Source organism: Tenebrio molitor, chromosome 2, assembly GCF_963966145.1.
Source record: "Tenebrio molitor chromosome 2, icTenMoli1.1, whole genome shotgun sequence".
NCBI classification, from domain to species: Eukaryota; Metazoa; Arthropoda; class Insecta; order Coleoptera; family Tenebrionidae; genus Tenebrio; species Tenebrio molitor.
Window position 1 is genome coordinate 2,857,320 of NC_091047.1, and position 22,397 is coordinate 2,879,716.

General features: G+C 39.5%; 4 protein-coding genes across 4 annotated transcripts in view; 1 reads left to right on the forward strand and 3 right to left on the reverse strand.

The window, feature by feature from the left end:
- LRP1 (LDL receptor protein 1) overlaps positions 1–15,704 on the reverse strand; it is a 33,916-nt gene extending 18,212 nt beyond the window's left edge. The window contains exon 1 of the mRNA XM_069039264.1: positions 15,367–15,704. Coding sequence (XP_068895365.1) covers positions 15,367–15,463 — 97 coding nt within the window. The 5' untranslated portion in view covers positions 15,464–15,704. The remainder of the gene's footprint in view (positions 1–15,366) is intronic.
- A 142-nt stretch (positions 15,705–15,846) lies between these two features.
- Positions 15,847–17,884, forward strand: LOC138124320 (mitochondrial tRNA-specific 2-thiouridylase 1). Its single transcript, XM_069039338.1, has 6 exons — positions 15,847–16,128; positions 16,395–16,494; positions 16,549–16,714; positions 16,766–16,950; positions 17,000–17,226; positions 17,273–17,884. Exons 2-6 carry the CDS (start codon positions 16,413–16,415, stop codon positions 17,864–17,866), a joined length of 1,254 nt encoding a protein of 417 aa, XP_068895439.1. The 5' UTR covers positions 15,847–16,128; positions 16,395–16,412; the 3' UTR covers positions 17,867–17,884.
- Positions 17,759–18,956, reverse strand: LOC138124348 (RNA-binding motif protein, X-linked 2). Its single transcript, XM_069039379.1, has 3 exons — positions 18,815–18,956; positions 18,605–18,757; positions 17,759–18,553 (listed from the first exon to the last, which is right to left on the reverse strand). The coding sequence occupies exons 1-3, from the start codon at positions 18,826–18,828 to the stop codon at positions 17,875–17,877; spliced, it is 846 nt and encodes a 281-aa protein (XP_068895480.1). The 5' UTR covers positions 18,829–18,956; the 3' UTR covers positions 17,759–17,874.
- Positions 18,957–19,019: 63 nt separating this feature from the next.
- Positions 19,020–22,390, reverse strand: LOC138124296 (TBC1 domain family member 31). Its single transcript, XM_069039295.1, has 8 exons — positions 22,183–22,390; positions 21,705–22,137; positions 21,507–21,655; positions 21,017–21,458; positions 20,618–20,972; positions 19,938–20,570; positions 19,493–19,887; positions 19,020–19,445 (listed from the first exon to the last, which is right to left on the reverse strand). Exons 1-8 carry the CDS (start codon positions 22,254–22,256, stop codon positions 19,197–19,199), a joined length of 2,730 nt encoding a protein of 909 aa, XP_068895396.1. The 5' UTR covers positions 22,257–22,390; the 3' UTR covers positions 19,020–19,196.
- Positions 22,391–22,397: the final 7 nt, after the last annotated feature.

A 22,397-nucleotide genomic window follows, 5' to 3' on the forward strand; every position in this document is an offset into this window, starting at 1 on the left:
AGTCGTAAAGCCTCGACTGTAATGCGCTATAAAATTATTAACTTCTGCACAAGATTGTTTGTCGGATTTTATCGCTTTGTCGGCTGCGATGTGTTTGCGGCTTCGACAAACAATGCAATATTGCATTGTTAAACAGTTAAATCATCCTTTTGCGGCTTCGACAGATTAAAGAAATATCGATATCGTTCGTTTTCTCTGCTTCTGGTTTAGATAACCCCTCCAGAAGTCGATAAATTCTTTAAATATAAAAGTTCAACTACCACAACAGTAGATATGTTAATACCAGTTCTGGTTCGTACGGAAAAACGTGCAGGATTTTCTGAAAAATCTCAATATTTAGCCATATTTTAACAAATTTTATTTTATTTTATCGATCCTTTTAAGAATACTAAATTTTAGGTTGATTTCAATTGAGTTTTCATCATTTTGTGGCATTCTCAATTGTCTAGATAGCACAATTATAAGAGTTATTTGTGTATCAAGGACAAAAAGTGCAGCTTTTTCTTCCGAGTCTGAGATTTCTGGCCGAGGCGCAGCCGAGGCTTGAAAACAAGCGTTGACAAAAGGCACTTTTTGGCAGAGGTAAACATTAAATTTTTTAGGCGACCACACCAGTGGAAACATTACAAATTTATTTTGTATCTAGCTTTTTCAAATGCATAGATAATTTTTTATAGTGTTTGTCAGCTTGCCAACAAAACTAGAAATTCACTTTCTGCAATACAATTACTTATTTACATAATTTATGATGATGGGACAATTATCGGTTTTGTCGGTTTCGTTGCTAACTTATTGAACAGACCAACAGATGGCGCCACAGTCAGCGTCCGAAAAAGAGTTACTTTTCGTCCGCTTGTGAGAACGTAAAATTACCGTTTTCATTATGGGTGCCTAAGAAATAATTTATTTTTGCACATTTGTTTGATTTTTAAAGAATGTAAATATGTATATCAGACCTACTGTTATTTTGGTTCATTTTTCAAGAATATCGAAGTAATCAGGATTTTCTTGCATAAGTTTGTAAAAAGTTTTAGATTCTAAACCAAACGGATAAATCAAAGAATCTGAATCGATTTAAAGCAGTTTTATTTTAACATCATATTCTTTTTTAATTATATCATAATGAAAGTCGTACATTCATAATATTTTTTTGTCCAATATAAATGGCTTGTTGAAGAATTTATATTTTATATTTGTGAATTACTTAATACAAAATACTCACTGATTACAGTAGTCTTTTTAAATGTTACTTTATTTTATAGCTTTTCTTCACTCGAGTATTGGTTAACATTCTCTCTATCTCTAAGATTTTTTGTAGACTTTCCATAATTGCATTTGACATTAATTTCCAAAAATCTCTCTATCTCTAAGATTTTTTGTAGACTTTCCATAATTGCATTTGACATTAATTTCCAAAAATCTCTTTCAGATTTATTTTTCACTTTTCGTTTTTGCTCGATGTTAAATTGAATAAACCAAGCTATAAATGTTGATTACGTAAATTTAATAACTGTGCGTTTTAGCTATTTTCATTTCCAAGTTTTAACGTTTTATGATGATTATGCAATTCTTCTTCTCACAAATAAGTTGTTCACTTTTCCATCAGGAGGAAACTTTGTTTCTGGAGCTAAAGGAAGATCATTCAATTAATCATCTACTTCTTCAGGAAATGATAAATCGAAAATTTTATTTTCCATTCCACATATTTTTCTTAATATCTAAGTTAGTAGCAATTTTTTGAAGCTCTTTCATCTAATTTTCAGATATTTCACCCTTTTTCTTCTAGGCTTTTTAAGTAATTATTAATTTTCCAAGAGCGTTATATTTTTTCTATTGTCTTGTTTTTTTTTCTAAACGAAAACACTTAATTATTTTGTCATTACTTGTCACTTTAATCCATTTCGATTGTCGATAGAATTGTAATGCGGAAATGATTTACAATACAAAAAGATTTATTAGATAAATTTTTTATCTATTTATTTGTTAAAAAAAGTTCCTGTATTTAATTTAAGTATCTTATCATCATATTCGGCAATCAATAACGCAAATATCTCGTGAAGTATCGAAAAACCTGGAACAAAGATTCTATTTGACAAAAGTTTTTATTTGTTATAAATTATTTCGTATCGCGGCGCGCTTTTCAACACCTCTCACAATATTACGGCTGTCGTTTATTGCTAAAAGGTTCTGTACAATTGTGATGTATCTGCTGTAGTTTTAGATACGCATTCAAAATTGATGACAAGGGACTAAAGTGCATCCTTTCATTCCAAATATATTATTATTATTATATTAATTATTACAAGAGGGCAGCGAGGGCAATAATTACACGAGCGATGAGAAAATGCACTTTAATCCAGTAGTGCACAAGCCATTTTTTTCGTAGCAATCTCCTGTTGAAGAAATGGCTGCAGAACCAGAAGAGAAACGTAGACAAGACGTTATTACTTGTCCAACGAGAACCATCTGCTTAGGGCACTTCTTAGAATTCCACTAGCGACTTGCTCCTCATCTATTTCACCTCATAAGGAGGGGACAAATGTTTCGCAGCATCGTCGACGCAAATATCTCGTTCTTGAGGGAAACCAAGCCATCAGAAAGCTTCTCTTTTGTAACAATCTCAAAAACAAATTAACCCCAATCAAGACGCCGTTCCACTTGAGTAGGCATCCTAACAGAACGGCTCCAATTACATCTGAATATTTCCTCATTTCAGCAAGATCACGCGCGCCTCCACACGGCGACTCGCTTCGTACGAAACAAATTAGGCGCCCCACGGAGTGATTTACGCCGCCCAGCTAAAACCTTCGAAAACACGTTTCAAAATTGCATTCGGGTGCACGAGATCAAAGGCGAAACGTTAACGCTCCGTTAACAATTTGATAACACTGCCAAAAGCGCATTTATTTTTAACCTTTCGCGACACGCGATGAAAATTCAGTAGCGCACATTCGCCCAGAATGCACAAGACCTTATTAAAATAAACTGCGTCTACGGCATGGGCTCGTTTCCTAGAGTTTCTGCTTCCTCGATACAACGCGGTCCGCGTGTAATGTTTATTTTTATTTTCGCAGCCGCACGTTAGTCACACTGCAGTTGCAATCGCTATTTAAAACAGCGATTTCTTTGTTCGCGCGGCCAAATCGAAATTTCCAATTTCCCTTCGCGCAACGAATTTCCTTCTCGCGATTTCCTGGCAACTGTCCGTTTTCGCGCGGAGCGTTCAACGAACTGGGCGCGGATCAATCGACGCCAAATTTCCACTTGGAAAAATAAACAAACAGTCGTAAGCGGCGGCACGTGCGGTCGGGGGCGGCGGCAGTACCGCTCGCTGACGTCGTACGCGAATTGGCGGAGTGCGACGTTGCGGCCTTGAACCCGCCGGATAATCCGACCGAACTCGATTTGATCGCAGCATTCCTCATTAAACCTAGTTTACTTTCATTAAACACCTCCTTTGGTTGCGGATCGCTTCCTTCTTTTATCTTGGCAGGGTTAATTTCGTGGCATTTTCGAGGCGATAATGACGACTAGACGTCACGCTGCGGCGCAACAAAAGGGACGTGCGTCAGAGTCTTCGATTTCGGGGGCCCCAACTGCAGACGAGATGGTCGCTGCAGATACGAGATGCCGAACTTCCACCTTGAAGACGAGCGATACTCGTCCGGTTTAGAACAAATATTAACATTGTGGGGTGGAGTTACGCGCTGTTGAATTTTTACTCTCTTTTATCTCGTTGCGCGACAAAAATGGATGTAACAAAACCGCACACCCGCATTTCGCGTAACAGCAATCTACGACGGCACCCATGTAACTAACCATTCGCATTAAATCAAGTACAAAGAAATATGGGACTGGTACAAATCGGTTTGCATTTGCACCGGAGGAAATGCTCCCCCTATTGTTCAAATATGTAATGTATAACAGTTTTTTTTGAAAATAGTAGATTATATCATTAAGAGTAGAAGTGAGTCTTTTTGTGCTAAGCCACCGAGACGAAGTCGAGGCCGCGACAACTGTGCTGACAATATGTCGTTAGCTTTTCTGTAGTTGCACTGTACAAAAAAAAAGTTTTGTACAATTTGCTCCATCTGCTCTAGTTTTCGATGCCGTAACGAATGAACACCCAAAATAGTATATTAAGTTGCAGAAGGCATCTATTTATTCAAGCCCGAATTTGAAATTCCGAAACGAGCCGAGTAGCGGCGAGTTGAGGAACAAATGGGTGCTTGAAGGACCTTCTGCAACGAATCTTTTATACTATTTTTTCTATTTTGCCGCTTTATACCATTTTATAAATAAAAAAATAAAAGTTTTAAATGTAGGGAATTTTGCGGTGGTTGGTGACATTTTTTTATGTGGCACAATTTTAGCCGGCTGTGAAAAAAATTAATTTAAAACGTCACATTTTTTTTATTTTCGCATTTGATGTTTGAAAATGAATGCTGAAGAAAGTTTATCACTAACGCCGCCGCAAATTAGGCAAATTGCACAAAAGACGTTAGAAAATTTAGTGCCAGAGAAGTCCAAATCCCAGAATGAAAATTAAACGTTTTGTTCATTGTTATTTATTAATTTGGTTTGTTCTCTGCGAGATTTATTTTTTGACGTCTGTCAGTTGACACTTCAGGCTACCAACATCAATACAGTAAATTTTACTAGTCTATTCTAAGCTTGTTTGACACGATGCTAAATTTCGTAGTAAATTTGTTAGAAAATGAGAGAGACCCTCGACAGGACCAATGAACGATCAGGATCATAGTCTGTCTTTGTCAGATCCTGATCGTTCATTGGTCCTCTCTCATTTACTAGTAAATTTTCTCAAAAATTTAGTATCGTGTCAAACAAGCTTAACACGGCAACGACCTATTAAAACACTCAAATGACGTCATTTGGGTACTAGAATAGACTCATTCTAAACGCAAAATAGAAAAACGTAATTTTCAAAACTGTAACAATTTTTACGAATTATTTAAACAATTACCTACGCATTCTCCTCCGGTGCAAATTGAATCCACACCCGTTAATTTTTTTCTACTGTCACAATTAGAACAGATGCAGTAAAATTTTAATCAGGCTGCATTATAAAATCATTTTGAGAATCGTCCCAACCTCTTTATCCTTGTCACGCGCTTGCACTTCCTTCTGGTGGCATTGAAAACTTCTCGTGTCCCTCGTTCATTTAATAAAATGTTAAGACTCAATTACTTTAAATTATCTGAGTGCACCGTATCGATGACTCCTCGGTCATCGTGATTGTTTTTAATGGGCTGTTTACAGCAACCGTTTCGCTTTTGCTGAATTCATAAGTCTTCTAGGCGAACGCGATTCCTTTCGATTAATTTCGCTAATTATTGCGCTCGTTCGAAAAAGCGAAAGGCTCCTGCCTTATCTCTTCGCCTCTGCGGAGGTTATCTCGCGTTCGGATTTTCGTGCAAAGAAATCACTTTGCGATAATCCCATCCGGCATCTTAATTATCTCGGCACGACATGTTTTTGCTCGATATCATAATTGCCGTCGTGAATCGATCGGAAAATAGCTTTTAAGTGAAACTTGAATCGAACCGGTCGTTTTGTGCCAGGTCCTTACCCCAGAGGCGTTCGCAGAACCTGGCGAAAAAAATTCCAGCCACGACAGTTGCGGTTTCTCGATCGTTGATAATCAGATTAACACTTTTTAACTTGTTGAAGTTTTGTTGAAGGGTCAACGGTTCCGTCCGTCCGTGATTGTTTCGTTTCGCAGGTCTGGGATTAATTCCAGGGTTTCCTCCAAGTGTTTATCGTGATCGTGAAGGGCGCGAGGTCGCGTTTTCTTAATTGGCTCTCGGCGCGATGGTCCTTGAGTGCCCTTTTCATCATGAATGTTAATGAGGCCGGGCGAGCAGAAAAATCTCCCGCTTTCCCTCTCACAGAAAATTTCCCTTCGCTGGCAAGTTTTCCGGCGACCTGTTTGTTCTTGGTGGCGAATGTGCCAGGTGGTTCATCATTATTGCGCTGGTATGCTCGACGGACACGTGGACGGAGGCGGAAATAATTGCACGGTATGGCTTCCAAGAAGCTGAATACCACCGACGTTGCACCACCATTTTAGGAACCAAAAGGAAAATTTAAAAGGACAGAAATTTCACATTAGTCGACCTCGCAAGCTCCAAAATCGATTGAAAATTTTCTCTTTCGTAAAACTGAAAACACGATGACGCACTCAGGTACACGTTCAAGAACCTTGTACGCAAATTGCCTGTAATTAAAGAAATTAATTCAATTACGGAACAAAGTTGAATAAAAGACGAAGCGGTAGGCGTTTAAAACATATTTTCCATTTCACGGCGTCACAGTTTTTTCACCTTTAATTAGATACCTATTTGTGGAAAAAATTCCGAAGCTAATTGACCCAAGAATCTGACAAATTGCATTTTTCCTTTCACTCATTTAGTCATTTGAAATTCGTTGTAATTATCGATGAATAGATAAATCACTCGTAAAGATATCCCGGAGAGTTTCCTGGTAATAAATTATGCAATTCAAACAATCCCACGTGTTCTGTATACAGGGTGCGAAACAAATGAATATTGACGTACCCTTCGAAACGATATTTCGCACGACAGTGGCCTCGCGATCTCTCGTTTCCTCTTTGGCAGCAATTCAAATTTTTATTGCCTTCATGTCTTACCGCCATTGCATCCTTATTACACCATTTGTTCTTGAGAATGTTTGCGAAATTTTTGTTAATGTAGAAAATGCTTTTGACACAATGTGGGGCGCGTTTCCTCTAAATAAGTAAATAAGTCGGCGATGTAAGAATGCGACCGAACCACTAAAACGATGTTTATTTGCTTCAGAATTTAAGTGTCGGTTCGATCTCTTTCGGTTTAAACAAATTACAAGAGCGAAACCTTAAAACATCAAATAAATCGTTACAATCTCCAATTTGAGCAACATAACGTGTAATTCGGGAAGCTGTTTCTCGAGTCTGAACAAGTTACAAAGCCAGAAAAGCTATGAGCCGATAAATCACTGAAAACGTTTGTTCTAGCTACGAGTTAGAACAGTCGGAAAATTTCTCTCCGACACAAAGTTAAAAAACCTGGAAGCAGTGGCGTAGTGACATAAATTTGCACCCAGGAAAATATGTGATAAATAACGAGCGTTCAAAAAAATGCGTGGTCAAGCAAGCCGTCGTTTTCAGTTTTTGACAGTTCCTTCGCCTTGCTCATCAGTTTAAAGTAAATAAATCGTTAATTTAAAGGAAGCTAAATTAGGAAAACTCTCGTTGGTTAGTTATAAGAACACCCATTTTTGCAAAAGAAATAATTCATATCACCGCTGAATAAGCGACATTTGACATCTACGGTTTGTCAGTCGATGAAGTTGCGTCACACGTCAACGGAAACAAAAGCAAGCACCAGAGCATCTGGGAGCAAATTTTTTCAACACCCGTTACTCGTCTTGGGTAGAAATCATTGGAAAAACATCAAGGAAAACAACAGGGTTGTAGATTTCGGTTAAAACTGAATAAACAAAAATATAATTAAATTTGAGTTTTCTTTCACAATAAACCCGAAAAATTCCAAAATTCCAGTGATGTTCGTTTCTTCTTTGAGATTTTGATCTCTCCAGCTTTCAAACATGTGATTTAGATTTTGTTTCAGTTATTATCACGACAAAACACTTTATAGCAAAAACAAAATAAACTTAGTTTTGTCTTTAAAATTTTCTCGCTATTTGGTAAAGCTAAAAAACCTATCCACCCTTTGGTCATTCTCTAAATAAATTTTACCTACGACTGTGAGATACACAACGTATCTCAGAAATACATTAATTTTAACAAGTGACAGATCTCGTCAACAACAAAATTGTTATGTACAATTTTTTCGAAATATAATTTTCATTTCGGTATTTTACCCCCCTAAATTACCAATCTGTCTATTTACTCGTATTATCTAATTATTTGACCCAATAACAGTGACCGTGAAATAATAGTTTTTGTAAAATCAGCGCAAAACATTGTGTTCTTATAATAAAGTTTTTTCGCTCTGCTGCCGAGGTAGACGTAAGAGGATTAAATTTTTAGTTAGTTTTATGCGACTCCAAGAGGCAGGCGTTTACGTGCTGGTTCTGTGAGATTTAAACTGAAATGTTGTGCAAATGACACGTTTATTTTAATATTGAATACATAGTTATTGTGTTGGTGTATGGTGAAGTGTCCGGGAGTGCTTCTTGAGCCCGAAGAGTTTCCGTCCGACTTCTTCATGTGGGGGTACATGAAAGACTTGGTATATTCGATCTCAACTGATACAATTGAATTTTGAAGAGAACAAGTGGAAAATGCTGCCACAACAATTCGCAATACAGAGGTATGTTGGAAAGGGTGGAAGAATTATTTCGTCGGCCCCTTCATTATTATATTAACAATAACGGCGGTCACTTTGAACACTTCTTGTAGTGATTAATAATTAATTGATTACTGATTACTCTAATTACTTCACGAGAATTTTTACGGATTATTTCCTTCATGTGTCTAGCAACCAATTGCGTGACAAATATTGACCAATCAAAACGAGAAAACAAAAAATAACCTGATAAAATTTCTCTAAAATTCACACTGTGCAATAATCTGATAAAAAATGTCGTATTCTAGCTGAATTTTTTTAAAATTATTTTGAATAAAAAGGATTGGAAATATGTAATGCGTTTGGTTTCATTCTATTCAGGAAATAATCAGCCGTATACCCCTCGTGCAAAATTTTAATATCGGCAATTTTTTTGCTAATGAACTCAAACATCCATAAATTATTCGGTCAGAAGACCAATTATTATCAAATAAAAGCCCTCGACTTCGTCTCGTGCTCTTATTTGATAATTGGTCTTCTGACCTCATTTATGGATGTTTTCGTTCATTAGCAAAAAAATTTCCGATAAAAAATTTTGCACTTGGGATATTATGTAATATGTGATTACATAATACACTAATTTTAGGAGACATTTTGTCATTGTCTTAGGTATGGGTGATTCATTGGGGGCAGTTTAAAATAGTTAAATTAACGTTGGAAAAAAAAAGTTACGTGTTATATTTGCATTTTTCATTTGGTCGTAGAAAAAGTATAGTGTGCAACTCGTTTACAAACTTCTCTAGACACTCGTTTATTAAACACTCGCTCCGCTCATGCCTAATAAAACTCGTGTCTAAAGTTCCGTTTATAAATCTTGTTGCATAATATACTATGAATATATTGTTTCTATTTACGAGTTCTACAGGGTGTCTCAGCTAAGACTTTCCAGCCTAATATCTCGGTTATTTGCTAACGGATTTTGATTTCAAATACAGATATTTTAGACGGTCAAGTTTCAATTAGTAACTGCGAATTTAATTCGGCCCAAGGCCTTGTTGTGCAAACTTCACATGCGCACGATAATAACATCTATATCCCACTTGTGGCGTAAATAACTATGTACATATATATTACTGTTGCCTTCATTACGTTAATCAAAAATATTTTCAATTCTCATTTTCTTCAGTTGAAATATCTTCCTGACAGATTTCTTGTGCTTTCGGTGGGTTGTTGTTTGCGTTATCTGTTGTTTCGTTGTCAACATCGACTTGAACGACTTGATTCATATTGCTTTTACTTTGCAATACGTAATTGAAATTGATCAAACGATAAACAAGTTTTTATTTCTCTGTAGAAAAAAAAACTGACTACGTACGAATTTCCAAAAAAAAAAAATATAATAATAGGATCAAAGGAATATTAATTAATACCAGTCCACGCCACTGCTTTGAACCAACGAGTAAACTGCCAAAACCAACACAAGGAATATGAGAACGTAAAAGCAACAAATTCTAACAATCACCGACAGATCCGGAGGATTCAGATTTATCTAACTCACGTCTGGTACTATTTACAAAATGTTTTATTCTCGACGGTTCAAGTAACTCGTAATTTTTTTTCTATTCCTACTTAATTGCGCCTTTCCCAGTATTTTATCGCTACTTAAAATCCACAAACACAAAGTTCAACGAAAGCTTCAGCTGGAATTGACTTTGACGACAACTTATCATTAATCTCTAATTCCAATTAAATCAGAGTGTTTATAAATTACTAATTTACTTTATCATGACGTTACGAAGTAGAGAGAGACAATTCCTACTAAAACTTGCAACAAACTATACATTACAAATATTGGAAATTTACAAATCAACAAAATACTGCAATTTGGTTATTTTTAGTAATTCGGTTGAAATTTTATCTCTTCGCCGAAACCACTTTCCTGGAAGCTAAACAAAGCGAAAAGTGGAAAGCGGCACTAACAATGCAACTTTGTGTTTGTAAAAGTATCATTTTACATTGCACTCTACTCATAAATAGAAACAAACAACACAAAACGACCCATTCCAGTTTAATTAAAACTGCACAAACATCGATTGAAAGTCTGTTTCTGAAAGCTATTTGAAAGCTGCAGATTCCGGATACAATTGCGTTTCTTCGAGTATTTGTCAAAGTTGGAGTGCGATGCACACTCGTGCGCTAAACATGCACACTCGTGCGCTAAACTTGCACGCACAAAATCGGATTGTGCAACACACACCTCTGACAAGCAAAGAAATGAAATTGGTCCTTTGTTCCGGCCTTATCGAACCGCAAACGCCCATTTTATCTCGACTCTTTACGCAAGAGTGGATCCTGTTATCGGAAATGAAGACAAGCAACCAGCCAGGTTAATGCCTCCTTTACATTATCCCACACGACACACTTGTTGCACCGTCGCATTTAATTTGTCCGCCGCTGTACCCGTTGTAAATTCTAATTTTAATAAAGCCTCGTTTCTCCTTTATTTTTACGGCGAGCGACCCATTTCCGCCCCCGATTCAGCGAAAATCACACATTTCCCATTTTATTTGGAATTCGTAAATTCGCGCAAACATTTGCGCCATATCAATAAACCCATCAAACGGTCGTAAAGGGGGATTACGGATTTTCGACTAATTTACAACGCCCGCATGACCGAACGAACCATCTGTGAATCACTGGACGTACAGGATGTTGTAAATCTGTTAACGGTGCAATGAACAACGTGAAAGTTGGGAATTGACGCACGGCCTCCGGAGGGTGAAACGCTGGTGGCTCCGTGGAATTAAATTTAAGTTTGGATATTATTTTTCCTTTTTTGCGGTTTTGTACTTTTGTTCAAGGTGTGCCATAAAAAACTATCCGGGTGTCAAAGTCGACAAGTAAAATGTAATGTGCCAAGTTATGGCGTCACCCCCGAGTCATTATTTGTGACACTGAAACAAAAAAAAGACCATCTGATGATTTTAACAAGTGGGAAAGTTTGTGTGTTGCGAGAGATTTATAACGAGTGGGATTAAAGTATGTAGTAAGAATTACTGTTATCATTGGAGACTCGTAAAACTAAAAACATTATTGTTACTTTGACAGATGAAGTGGTTTTATTCGGGACAAGTTCACACTGTTGTGGTCAAATTATTTTAATTTTGTTTAGTATAAGTATTTGCGTGAATTTGTCTTGGTTGAAAAGAAAGAAATCGGTCCAAGTCGAGTGATCAAAAACTGGAAACGGGTAAAGTACAACAAAAAAAAATGAACTGAAAAAAGTGTGTAAATGTAAATTCGTCGTGAGCTGTAGGGTTTCTGGAGGCTGGATGTGAAGCGTAATGAAGAGAAGTAGTACTCCAAAATGTAGCAACAAAAACAAATTCTAAAGCATACATACAAACAACTTCTTTTACGAAGGATAACATGTCTGCAAACGATGTTTACCGCAGTTGTAATGAATGTAGCGTACGTGGAGTGTCAGATTTCAACGTAACAAGAAATTTGAGAAGGGAATCTGGTTTGAATCCTTTGTCGTTTCAGAAAATTTTATCTCACAATCAGTATTAAGAGACAAAGCAGTCCATTTGGTGCAGAGCTCGGATTTAGGACCCCTAAAATTTCTTGTAATATTTTTCGTATGCGTCGAAAGAAAAAGAACAGTGTCGCAAGTCGCAAGTCCATCAAATCTGCTTCAAAACTTTAAATTTAAATCGAACTTGAGTATCAGAGTAAGCACACTTGCCGTTACCAAGCTTGCGCCTTACAAACAGTTGATGTTATTAATAAATATGTGTGTATATTATTTAATGGGATTTTTTGAGGAATTTGAGTAAAATAATTTTTCGGCTTCCCTCACAGTAAAACACACATTTACCTTTGGTTTAGGTTAAAAGGCTGCGACATCAAATTTCTGGGGGAGTGCGGTAGGACGCACGGTTAATTTACTTTTTTTTACAATTACTTTAAAAAGTGTTCACACGTTACTTTAATTTAGTGTAAAAAAACATTATTTTTATTGACTCGGCTTCGCCTCGTGTCTGTAGTAGAAAAAATCAAAAATCGCTGTAGGATGCGTCTGGAAAAACTGAATAAAGTGATATTTACGGTACGGAAAGGTCATTTCTCGTAAATTGTAAAAGAATTTGGAAAAAGAGAAAAAAAATTTTTATGAACGTATTTCAGTTTATTAATTATTATTTGACGTAAAGAACTGTAAAATAATGTATTTAGATATTACATTTTTAAAAGTTTGACGACAATTTTCATTGCTACGTGTTTTAACAAAAATGACATCAAACAAACTCGATTTTCTAGTGCTCATGTACTTTATAAAATTTTCAACTCAGTTAATGGAGTCCCCGATGTGTAAATGGCCGAGCACGAATTCACCTCTGAGACCGTGGCTGCATGTCAAGCTGTCCCTGTGGAAATATACGAAAAAGAGAGTTCACGTAATGGTAATAATTTTATACGAAAATATCGTTTCAGTAGAAATTATGGATTTTGGTTTAAATTGGAATACTTTCTCAACTCCAACAGTTGACAAAACAACAATAGAATTTATCCTGCATGCTGTCCACGATATCGTGAAAATTGACAGAAAACTTTTTAATCAATAAAAAAATATATACATTTTTTTGACGAGTCGCCTAGTGCGTTGAGGAATATCTGCTCAACAGATGGGTTCAGAAATAATTTCCACTTTAAAGTTCATTGGTAAAAAAAATCGTGCATGATCTCATCAAATGACACTTTTAATCGTATTCATGATAATAAGTTTTATTCCACGACGTGTGAGGACAAGTGAACTTGAAAAAAATCATCTGATAAAGCACAAGTAGCAAATAATGTTTTATTTCATAAATTATTACCAAGAAAATAGGTGTCTCAAAAAAATGAACAAATAACGAGCGTTCAAAAAAAAAGCTTTGACATTTCCTTCAAATCTGTACGCTCATTTTGTTCACCATTTTAAACTGCATTGCATCATAAATTTAAAGTAAATTATTATATCACGCCTTTTCCTATTACGATACGCAAAACAGTATCGTAATAGCATCAGTACGAACGCAAAGTAGAAAAAAGTTTATTATTAAATCAACTGCAAAAGTACTAACAATGTAGTTTCAAGAATTTTTTCCGGTGTGTTTCACAAAATCATTCACATCGAGTTGTATTTTCCTCGACCAAAGCTTATTTATTCCGGTTGAATAAAACAAAACACTTTGTTCTCATAATTATGGCATTGTCATTGTTTAAATTGATTTTACAAATCCAGAACCACTTTGAACATCAGCCAATCAAGCGCGTGCTTTGACTTAAAAATTAGCTTCCTGATTACGGTACATCTTTCAAAGGCTACTGAGAACCATAAAAAACACAAACAATGGAAGTGCATGGTCTTTTTGCAAAATGATTATTCAAAATATCCAGTCGTAGAATTGTTTATTATAACAATTAGAACGACTGTGTTAATTAATGGCGATTGTTACCATTTCCACTAATTTTTTTGGAGCGGATCCTGATCAAAACAAAAATGGAAAAAACTGTTAACTGTTAACATTCAACCGATTTTGATTATTTTTTATAGCCTGTGCACATATCCAAAAACCACTATCTGTCAAATTATGTTAGTTAAACAGTAAATATCCCTGTATTGTAACTAAGACCATCCAAGTTAGCACAACTGAAACGACAGTTTAATTTTGTCAAATTTGACACGTGAGCTTTAACAAATTTAAATTCAATTTGCTCAACAAAAAATTAACAATTGCTTTAATACATGTGGGAGCATTAAGCAAAATATATCTAATTTTGATTTTCCCCTAGATCGAAATTCAACAGCGTTGCCGCATTTATTTTTGATAAAAATAGGCTACATTTACGAAGCAAACAAAGAAAATTCTTCACACAGGAAGAAATAAATATTCTACACCCAGCAACACATTCAAAACAATTTACTGCACACTAAAAAAACTGGTAAAGAATTAATTTGATCGAAAAAAATGATTTCCAATTAAAATATCGAATCGAAGCATCAACTCTGTCACGTTCACGTCGACAATTAATATTCATAAATTAATTATTCAATACCCGTACTTGAAATCGTCCGTTTCGTTTGAATTTATTTCACAAATCATTTTTATTGGACACATTTATTACCATACATTTTACTACGTTAAGCTTTTATGTGATTTGCTGTTTCGCAGACACAAAGCCGATAGGTAGATTAGCAAGCAAAATTGAAACAATTGTATCAAAAATGAATAATAAACAGCTGAATAAATGATTATCGAGCACTTATAAAACATCACTGGATCATTGTCACCAGTGAAACGATTTAACGGGGATCCACGTTAATTATTTGGAAGCATCCAGTGTGCGAGCACTTAACTGTCACTTCCAGCGCTCACTTTGTTTGAAACTTCGTGTCAGGGAAGAAGAGAAATCGTGCAAAAAAATCAAGTGGTACTTTACTGACCCGGATTATCAATTCATAACCGAAAACGATAAATCTGCGTTTGACAAGAAATATACGAAAATATGTTTTGGCCACGCCACTGTCAGGTCCGACCGAAATCTAATCGAATTCGATTGTGGGGAAAATGTTATCACGTGTTAAAGTTCACGGGGTAACGTTCACAGATAATTGATAGAAACAATGACTTTTGTGCAGAGAAAAAGATGCGTTTTTGGGGAAAAAAAATTTAGGAGTCCGATGCGGTGCGTGCAAATTTATTTTTGCAATGTTTCCGGTCTGCAGTGGTGTTGTTTTTGAAGTGGTGACAGCCTACTAGACCCGCACAATTTACCAATTTGACAACTACGCATCAAGCGGCGAACTTTCGCACCCTCGCCGCCGCCTTTGCCGCACGCCGCACACCTTCACCTTCGGAACGGCGCAAAAAATTAAGCACGGCAATATTAGTGAAGAATGTCGGCGGTTAAACGACCGCCGCACCAATTGATCACCACGCCGGCCAATTAGGCCGATTACGGACCTGTTCCGGTGGCCCACCACCCCACTCACCTGTTTTGGTCGAGGGGACGTCGGTGACACCCCCGAGGACCCTTCTCTGGCCCCAACAGGCGAGCATCAGCAGCCCCAGCAGAAGATCGCGCTTCATTGTGCCGGCACTGGTTGAAAATTCACTTTTCCACCAACATTTCCGCACAAATCAATTTTCATGAATGGTCATCGCCACATAACAAACAACACGACGGATTCACAACGGCTTCGACCTCTTTCCGGTCAAATTCATACGAATTCACGATTCTCGGACAACAATCGTTCGCTTTTTGTTACACCAGCCACCTTTCGCACTGAAAACAAAAATAACAACAATCCAAAACCCGTTCAAGCTAAGTCTGACCCGCGGACGACGCTTTCACGTCGTTATGCGCCGTCTTTGTTGCTCTCGAGGGGGGCGCGTCGGGGGTCTCTTTTTAGCTCGAGGTGGGAAAAAAGGACAAAGAGGGAGTGACGGTGCTGCCGCCACACTATTTACCCAAAAGTCCGCTAAAGGTGGGCGTCCACTACACATGTTGGGGCTGTAATGGGGTGCGCGAGCAGGGGTGGATCGGGATTTTTACAAAGGCGCTCCACGCTCGATCTGCGTCTGATCTGCTTTCTCCGCAGTCCAAGTCGAACAAACTCGCAATTTCGATGGTTCTTCTATCGTCATCGTTCCAATGACGCATTTTTTCAATCAATTAAAATAATAACAACAAATTTGTCTCCAATTCTGATCCAAGTGTTATTTATCCTCAAATCTACGCAGCAATTTAACAGGTTTTACGCACTTTGCACAACTTAATAAATTTTTCCAAAATTGTTCAACAGTTTACCATTTTGAAAATGCTTCCAAAATGTAGTATAATTACCAACTGTTGAGCGATTTAACACATTTCTGGCAACAAATTAATTCTCTATTGATCTCCAGTCTCCACCCTCCAAAAAAACACTCTAATAAAATACTGTTTGAGAACGCCCCGAGGGTTTTCGTTTTAGAACCACTGATTGTTATTATGAATTTTGTGAATTTTGGATTTTTGTAGGTTATGTAAATCAAAATCATGTTAAACATAAGAAAAGTCGTCGTGGGCATCTCTGGGGGAGTGGACAGTGCCGTAGCGGCATTATTGTTGAAACAACGAGGTGGTTTCCTTGAAATGAACGTCACAGGTACCCATTGATGGGTTGAATTTTTAGGTTATGATATACAAGGTGTCTTCATGCAGAACTGGGACATCACCGACGAAAAGGGGTACTGTTCAGCCAATGCCGACTACAAAGACGCACTTTTCGTGTGCGACCGGCTCAACATTAAATTAACCCACGTCAATTTCGTTAAACATTATTGGAACGAAGTGTTTTGGTAATTGATGATTATGCAAATACCCTTGGCGGTTGAACAATTGTATTCCAGTAATTTAATACGAGAATACGAAAGCGGGAACACTCCGAATCCCGACATTTTGTGCAATCGCAACGTCAAATTTAATTATTTCTACAAATACGCCATAAATGAGCTGGGGGCTGACGCAATAGCGACAGGGCACTACGCTAAGACTAGTTTTGGGCCGTTTTTGGAGAATTACGACCCACGAAGAGGTTCGTATGTAAAGTCGGGTCAGATTTGTCAAGTGATTTTGGACGTTAGGGGTTAGGCTGTACTGCGCCAGGGATGCGCTCAAAGACCAAACGTTTTTCCTTTGCCAAGTCAAACAAGACGCTCTGCAGCGCACGATGTTTCCTTTGGGGGATTTGATGAAGTCGCAAGTCAAGCAAATAGCTTTAAGTAACGGTCTCGAGAAAATCGCCAGGAAAAAAGAGAGTATGGGGATATGCTTCATAGGCAACAGAAACTTCAAGGACTTCATCAGAGAAGTATGTATTCGTGTTGTTTTTCAAGTTTTGTGACAAAAAATTGTAGTATGTTGAAGACAAGCGCGGCGATTTCGTCGACGTAGATGGCGCCACTGTCATCGGTCACCACAATGGAGTCCACCAGTGGACTTTGGGGCAGCGCACTCGCATATCGGGACTGTACTCTCCATGTTTCGTCGCGAAAAAAGATCCACAAAATAACGTTATTTACACGGTGAAGGGTACAAAGCACCCTCTCCTCCACACCAATCTAATTTTCACGTCGCGGCCATTTTGGATTCACTCGACACCGGAAGATTTGCGAAACGGTGATATTTTGGAGTGCGAGTTCAAGTTCCAGCACACGAAACGGTGGGTCCCGTGCCGGGTGTGTCAGACCGAGAGGGGTCTAGTCATTAAGGTGAACAAGTACAAACGAGCGGTCACCCCTGGCCAGTACGCCGTGCTTGCGAAAGACGGAGAGTGCTTAGGTAGCGCCCCAATCGCGAACACCGGAGTCTCGCGCTTTTCGCTCTTTTATTTAAACAACACAAACGCTAACGTCTCTTCTGTATTGAAAAAATATGTGAGTAAAACAAATGAAGATGAGAGTGAATTGACTGATGGTGAAGATTTACAAGTTGGCGCTGTAAACAGGTGAATAAAGATTTATCGGCGACTCTTCTTTGTGCTGTGCGGACTCGGCGACCTCTTCCTCTTCTCCGAATCTTCGCTGTCTTCGGCCGAGTAATCAGACCCCGACTCGTCCTTGGCCCTCTTCTTATCCTTCCTCTTCTTCTTTTTCTTTTTGGAGTCGGAGTCGCTACCGTCCGAATCCGAAGTGTGTCGCTTCTTGTTCTTTTTCTTCTTCTTGTCCTTCTTGCTCTTCTTCTCTTTTTTCTCGCTCAAGTCCTCGTCGTCTTTTGTCTCGCTCTTCACGGTAACTTCGTCGTCGTCTTTTTTCTCCTGCTTCACCGTGTAAATCGGCAGCCGCGCGGGAAGTTTTATTTCCGAGGCGACCAAATCCACCAATGTCTCCCTAAAATCGTCTGGATCCTTTTTGACTTTGACTGGCCCCTTGATAGGGACTTGCACCGGAACGGGCTTGGGGGCGCACCCCTCTTCGTACAATTTCTTCGTTTCGGCGTCGGTCTTCTTGCCCTGTTTGGGTATTTTGTAGTTGCTCACGTGGTCCACTCGGACCGTCCTGTTCAAAATCTTGATCCCATTGAAGTTGTCCACGGCCAGGACTGTCGATCGTTGATCTTCGTAACACAAAAAACAGAAACCTTTCGACTTTCCCGTGTCCTTCTCCCGAATCAAGTTCAAATTGACCACCTCACCATATCTAGAAAAAAATATTAACAAAAACAGACAAAAAACTGTGATGGCGTCTTACTGTGAAAAAATGCAAACTATATCTCCCTCTGAAAGGTCGTACGGTAAACCGCCGATAAAAACCCACGCACTGTCTCTGTACTGGTCATGCCAGGAAGTTTTGTTACCGGTGTACAACTCCTGTTCGCTCAATTTTATAACATTTTTCATATTTCTAAAATTACAACAGTCGCGTAGAAATCGAAGTAAACATTTAAATCTAAATACTTACGTTAATGGATTCATTTTGTTCCTTAATTGTTTGACTAAAACGGCACAAAAACATTTAAGTCTTACGACTTAATCTTAAAATTGGAAAGTGAGGTTATGTAGTTATGTTTTTGTTGATCACGTTGACGTTTGAAGCTTAAGGTGCCTTCAGACGTCAGACCAAAAAAAGGCTGCGAAATCGACAATTATGCAAAAATGAGAAAAAATCTTGTTAAAACGTGGCTTTATTTGATTACTTCTTACATATTCGTCTAAAATAATGTAATATCACAGTGCATTTGAGATCACCACACAAAATAAAAATCATACAACATAATAAATAAAAAAAGACTGTAAACAATAAAATAAAGACTGTAGGTCGAACTTCGTGCAAGTACAATTAATTATCCACCCAACTCCATACTCCTCAACTCAGCTAACAACCGAATCAAGTTGTTGACCTCTGAGGCCAACTCTCTCGTCTCTGCTCTTAGTTGCACGACTCGCTTATCCGCGGCGCTGGAGTCGACACTGCCTTCTCGTTCCTTCTCCAACTCCATCTGGACCTTTCCGATTAACTCGTCCATAGCTGCAAGTCCCGTGGCTAAGTTCAACACAGTCAACTGTTCCTGAGACTTGTCACTCTGCCTCGCCTACAAAAAACGCTTGAACCACGTAACAATTGCCACTTTTTACTCACGTAATCGATTTCTTCCGCCAACACTTCTTGTTGCTTATCGAGAACGGAGGGCTCGTCTGATATTTTTGTACTAGTGGGAAGGTAATCCTGACGCAACAGTCTTTCAATTTTGTACTTGTTTTTCAACAATTCCGAGTACTGGGAGAGCAGTTGGTCCTCGACTTTCGTCAAGGCGTAGTCTTTGTCTCTTTTCTTGAACTTAACGTCTTCCAAAAGCGACGACAAATATTTGCGGCGACTTTCCAATTGTTGCTCTTTGGCGATCTTGGTCTTGAGAGACGCCAAAACTTTGTCTTCTTCCAGAAACTTCTGTCTCAAAGCGGCCACGCGTTCGTAGTAGGTCTGCACACGCTCCTGCTCGTCCAGCAACTGTTTTCTAATCGCATTTTCCATCTCTGCCAGCGCAAGAATTATTTTCAAACAATCACTCGATGCGATACTTTACCCAGAATCCTCTTCTTTTCTTCCTCCTGGACCTCCCAATCTTGCAACTTATCCAGACTCACCAAGCGCTTCCTGAACAAATCGATCTCGTCGGTCTTCAAGCTCGCCATTTCCTCCTTCAAAACGTCGCTTTTCCGCGATTTCATCTCCACCACAGTTTTGGGGTAATCGCAGAAATTCGGGTACTCCCCCGGAGTGATTTTCTCAAACGTGTGCAAATACTGGCGCGGGTGGATCGCCTCGCTGGTCTCTCTCAAAATGTGGTACGTTTTGGAAAGCAACTTCTTGACGTCGACCGGGTGGTGTGTGTCGTAGAAACATTTGAACTGCCTCTGGTCCTTCAGACTTAACAGGGCGGTCCTCTGTAACACGTTGTAAGCGACCACTCCGCACAACAGAAACGCAGGTTCGTTGGTCAAAACGTGGTCCCAGAAGGCCTTCCAAGCCGTGGCTGTGAGAATTTCCGAAAATGCCGATTTGAGAATCGGCCACGCGTACAGCTCCGTCGAGACATTTTTGTTTGTGAGGAAGACGAGCAACTCGGGGTCGTGTTCCATGAGGACGTTCTCGACCATCGCCAGGACATTCACCGGAGGCAAGGGGAAGTACTCGAACCAGAACTGACACCAATTCACTGAAAATCGATCGATCAAAGAGGGCCAAAATCGGTTTGTTGCCAACCTATCACGGTGCAAACCGCCTCGAAGCACGCCAGAGGCTTGTTGACGAAGACCTTGACAAACGGGAATACCAACAGTGGTAAGTAGTCCACGTGCAACAAGAATGGACACCACGTGACCAAATTGTCGAGTAGTCGTTTGAGATTCTTCAAGTTTCTTTTGTTCTCGAGGGGGTACTTGCGGCACAAGTCCTCGAAGCAGACGATCATCCGGTGGTTGATGATGGCGTTGTACTGTTGCCTGTTGCAGGGTAGTTCGAGCAAGTGCTCCCAGATGGTCACCCTGTAGGTCTCGGGGTACTCCCCACCCTCCTTCAGTATCACTCGCAGCTTCTCGATCTCGAGAATCTCCCTAATCTGGGTGACAGTCAGTGTTCAGTCTGCGGTCCGCGTCGACTTACCCGTTCTTTGACGACATCCATTTTCTCGAGACACTTCTTCAGCTTGACGCTCCTACCGACTGTTTCAGCCCTCACGGGTTTCAGTTTGATCGGTACCACCACGTAGGGCACAACGTCGTAGATGTTGACATCGCCGGAGCACAACACGCACGCGATGTAGCTCCCGGTGGTGGAATAATCGTACTTCGAGATCTCGTAGCTCGAGACTAGCTCGCTTATGATGACGTTTTGGTCGATGTCGTAGAAGTAGATGGTTCCGCGTCCGGACAAGATCGCCACGATTTTGTTGGAGCCACCGTCGTTCAACTGCGGGATGAAATCGACATGTTTTATTGTTTGTATGTACTCGGGCAGCGTGACGAATCTGAGGAGTTTGTAATTGCTCAAGAGGAACACAGCGAGATGCGGGGTGCGACACCCCAGCACCATGACCTTCCCGTCCCTTAAAAAACATGTTATTTATTGACGACACGATTTGTACAGGACCCACAGCGTAAACGTGATGCTCTTGACGTCGTGGTTGAACCACACCAGAGGTGGGATCTGCGTCTTGAGCTCGAACGTCCCGAACTGCCAGATCTGGATGACGTCATCGTTAAAACACGCCAAGATATTGCTGGTGACCGGGACGAAAGACACCTGAAAGATTTCGTTCAGATTTGTGCAAAAACGAGTTGCACAGCAATACATGCTTGAGGGTGCAATGGTGGTCCAAATTCAGCACCTGGACTTTGGTGTTGCTCTGCAAATCCCACAAAATGGCCTCACCGATCGAGGCGGTGAGGCACAAAAAATCATTCGCGAACGATATGGTGCGCACGGGGCACTCGTGACCCGTCAGCGTCCCGCTGACGAAACCAGTTTGGACGTCCACGACGTGCACGGGCCCCCTGTGCGCCCCCGCCAAAATCTCATTGTCTCTGAACGGCGAGAACTTGATGATTGCGCACGAGCCGGTAACTTTCGGAAGATTCCAGAATTTGTTTACATTGAAATCAACCACGAACACGTTGCCTTCGTTATCTGCCAACGCGAGGACTTGTCCGCTTTTGTCGAAGCTGCAGTTGATGAACCGAATCTTTTGCGAGTTTTTATCGGTGTGGTGCACATTGACGACCAAGCTGAAACCGCCGATTAGCACGAATCGACTAAAAATTGGGGTTTACCCGTCACTCTGCGGTGCTTTCAAATTGAACAGTTTCTTGTAGATTCGATTTTCTTTGCTCAAATTCAGATTCATAGTACGTTCCGCAATCCTACAATTCCATCCTGGTGCCAATTCGACGAGTTTTGTCGCAGTTTTGTTTGCTCGGACAGATTGAGGTTAGGTGGTGCAAACTTGACACTTGCACGAACGACGCGTCGCGATTGGTCGAACCTG

What these genes read in the sequence shown, in the direction of transcription:
- LOC138124320 (XM_069039338.1), top strand. Translation starts at nt 16,413, where the DNA reads ATGTTAAACATAAGAAAAGTCGTCGTGGGCATCTCTGGGGGAGTGGAC. An exon ending in TATTGGAACGAAGTGTTTTG is followed by an intron (nt 16,715 to 16,765) that starts GTAATTGATGAT and finishes ATTGTATTCCAG; the next exon opens with TAATTTAATACGAGAATACG. An exon ending in GAATTACGACCCACGAAGAG is followed by an intron (nt 16,951 to 16,999) that starts GTTCGTATGTAA and finishes TTTGGACGTTAG; the next exon opens with GGGTTAGGCTGTACTGCGCC.
- LOC138124348 (XM_069039379.1), bottom strand. An exon ending in ATAGTTTGCATTTTTTCACA is followed by an intron (nt 18,554 to 18,604) that starts GTAAGACGCCAT and finishes ATTTTTTTCTAG; the next exon opens with ATATGGTGAGGTGGTCAATT.
- LOC138124296 (XM_069039295.1), bottom strand. Translation starts at nt 22,256, where the DNA reads ATGAATCTGAATTTGAGCAAAGAAAATCGAATCTACAAGAAACTGTTC. An exon ending in AAAGCACCGCAGAGTGACGG is followed by an intron (nt 22,138 to 22,182) that starts GTAAACCCCAAT and finishes CGGCGGTTTCAG; the next exon opens with CTTGGTCGTCAATGTGCACC. An exon ending in TGGATGTCGTCAAAGAACGG is followed by an intron (nt 20,973 to 21,016) that starts GTAAGTCGACGC and finishes ACTGTCACCCAG; the next exon opens with ATTAGGGAGATTCTCGAGAT.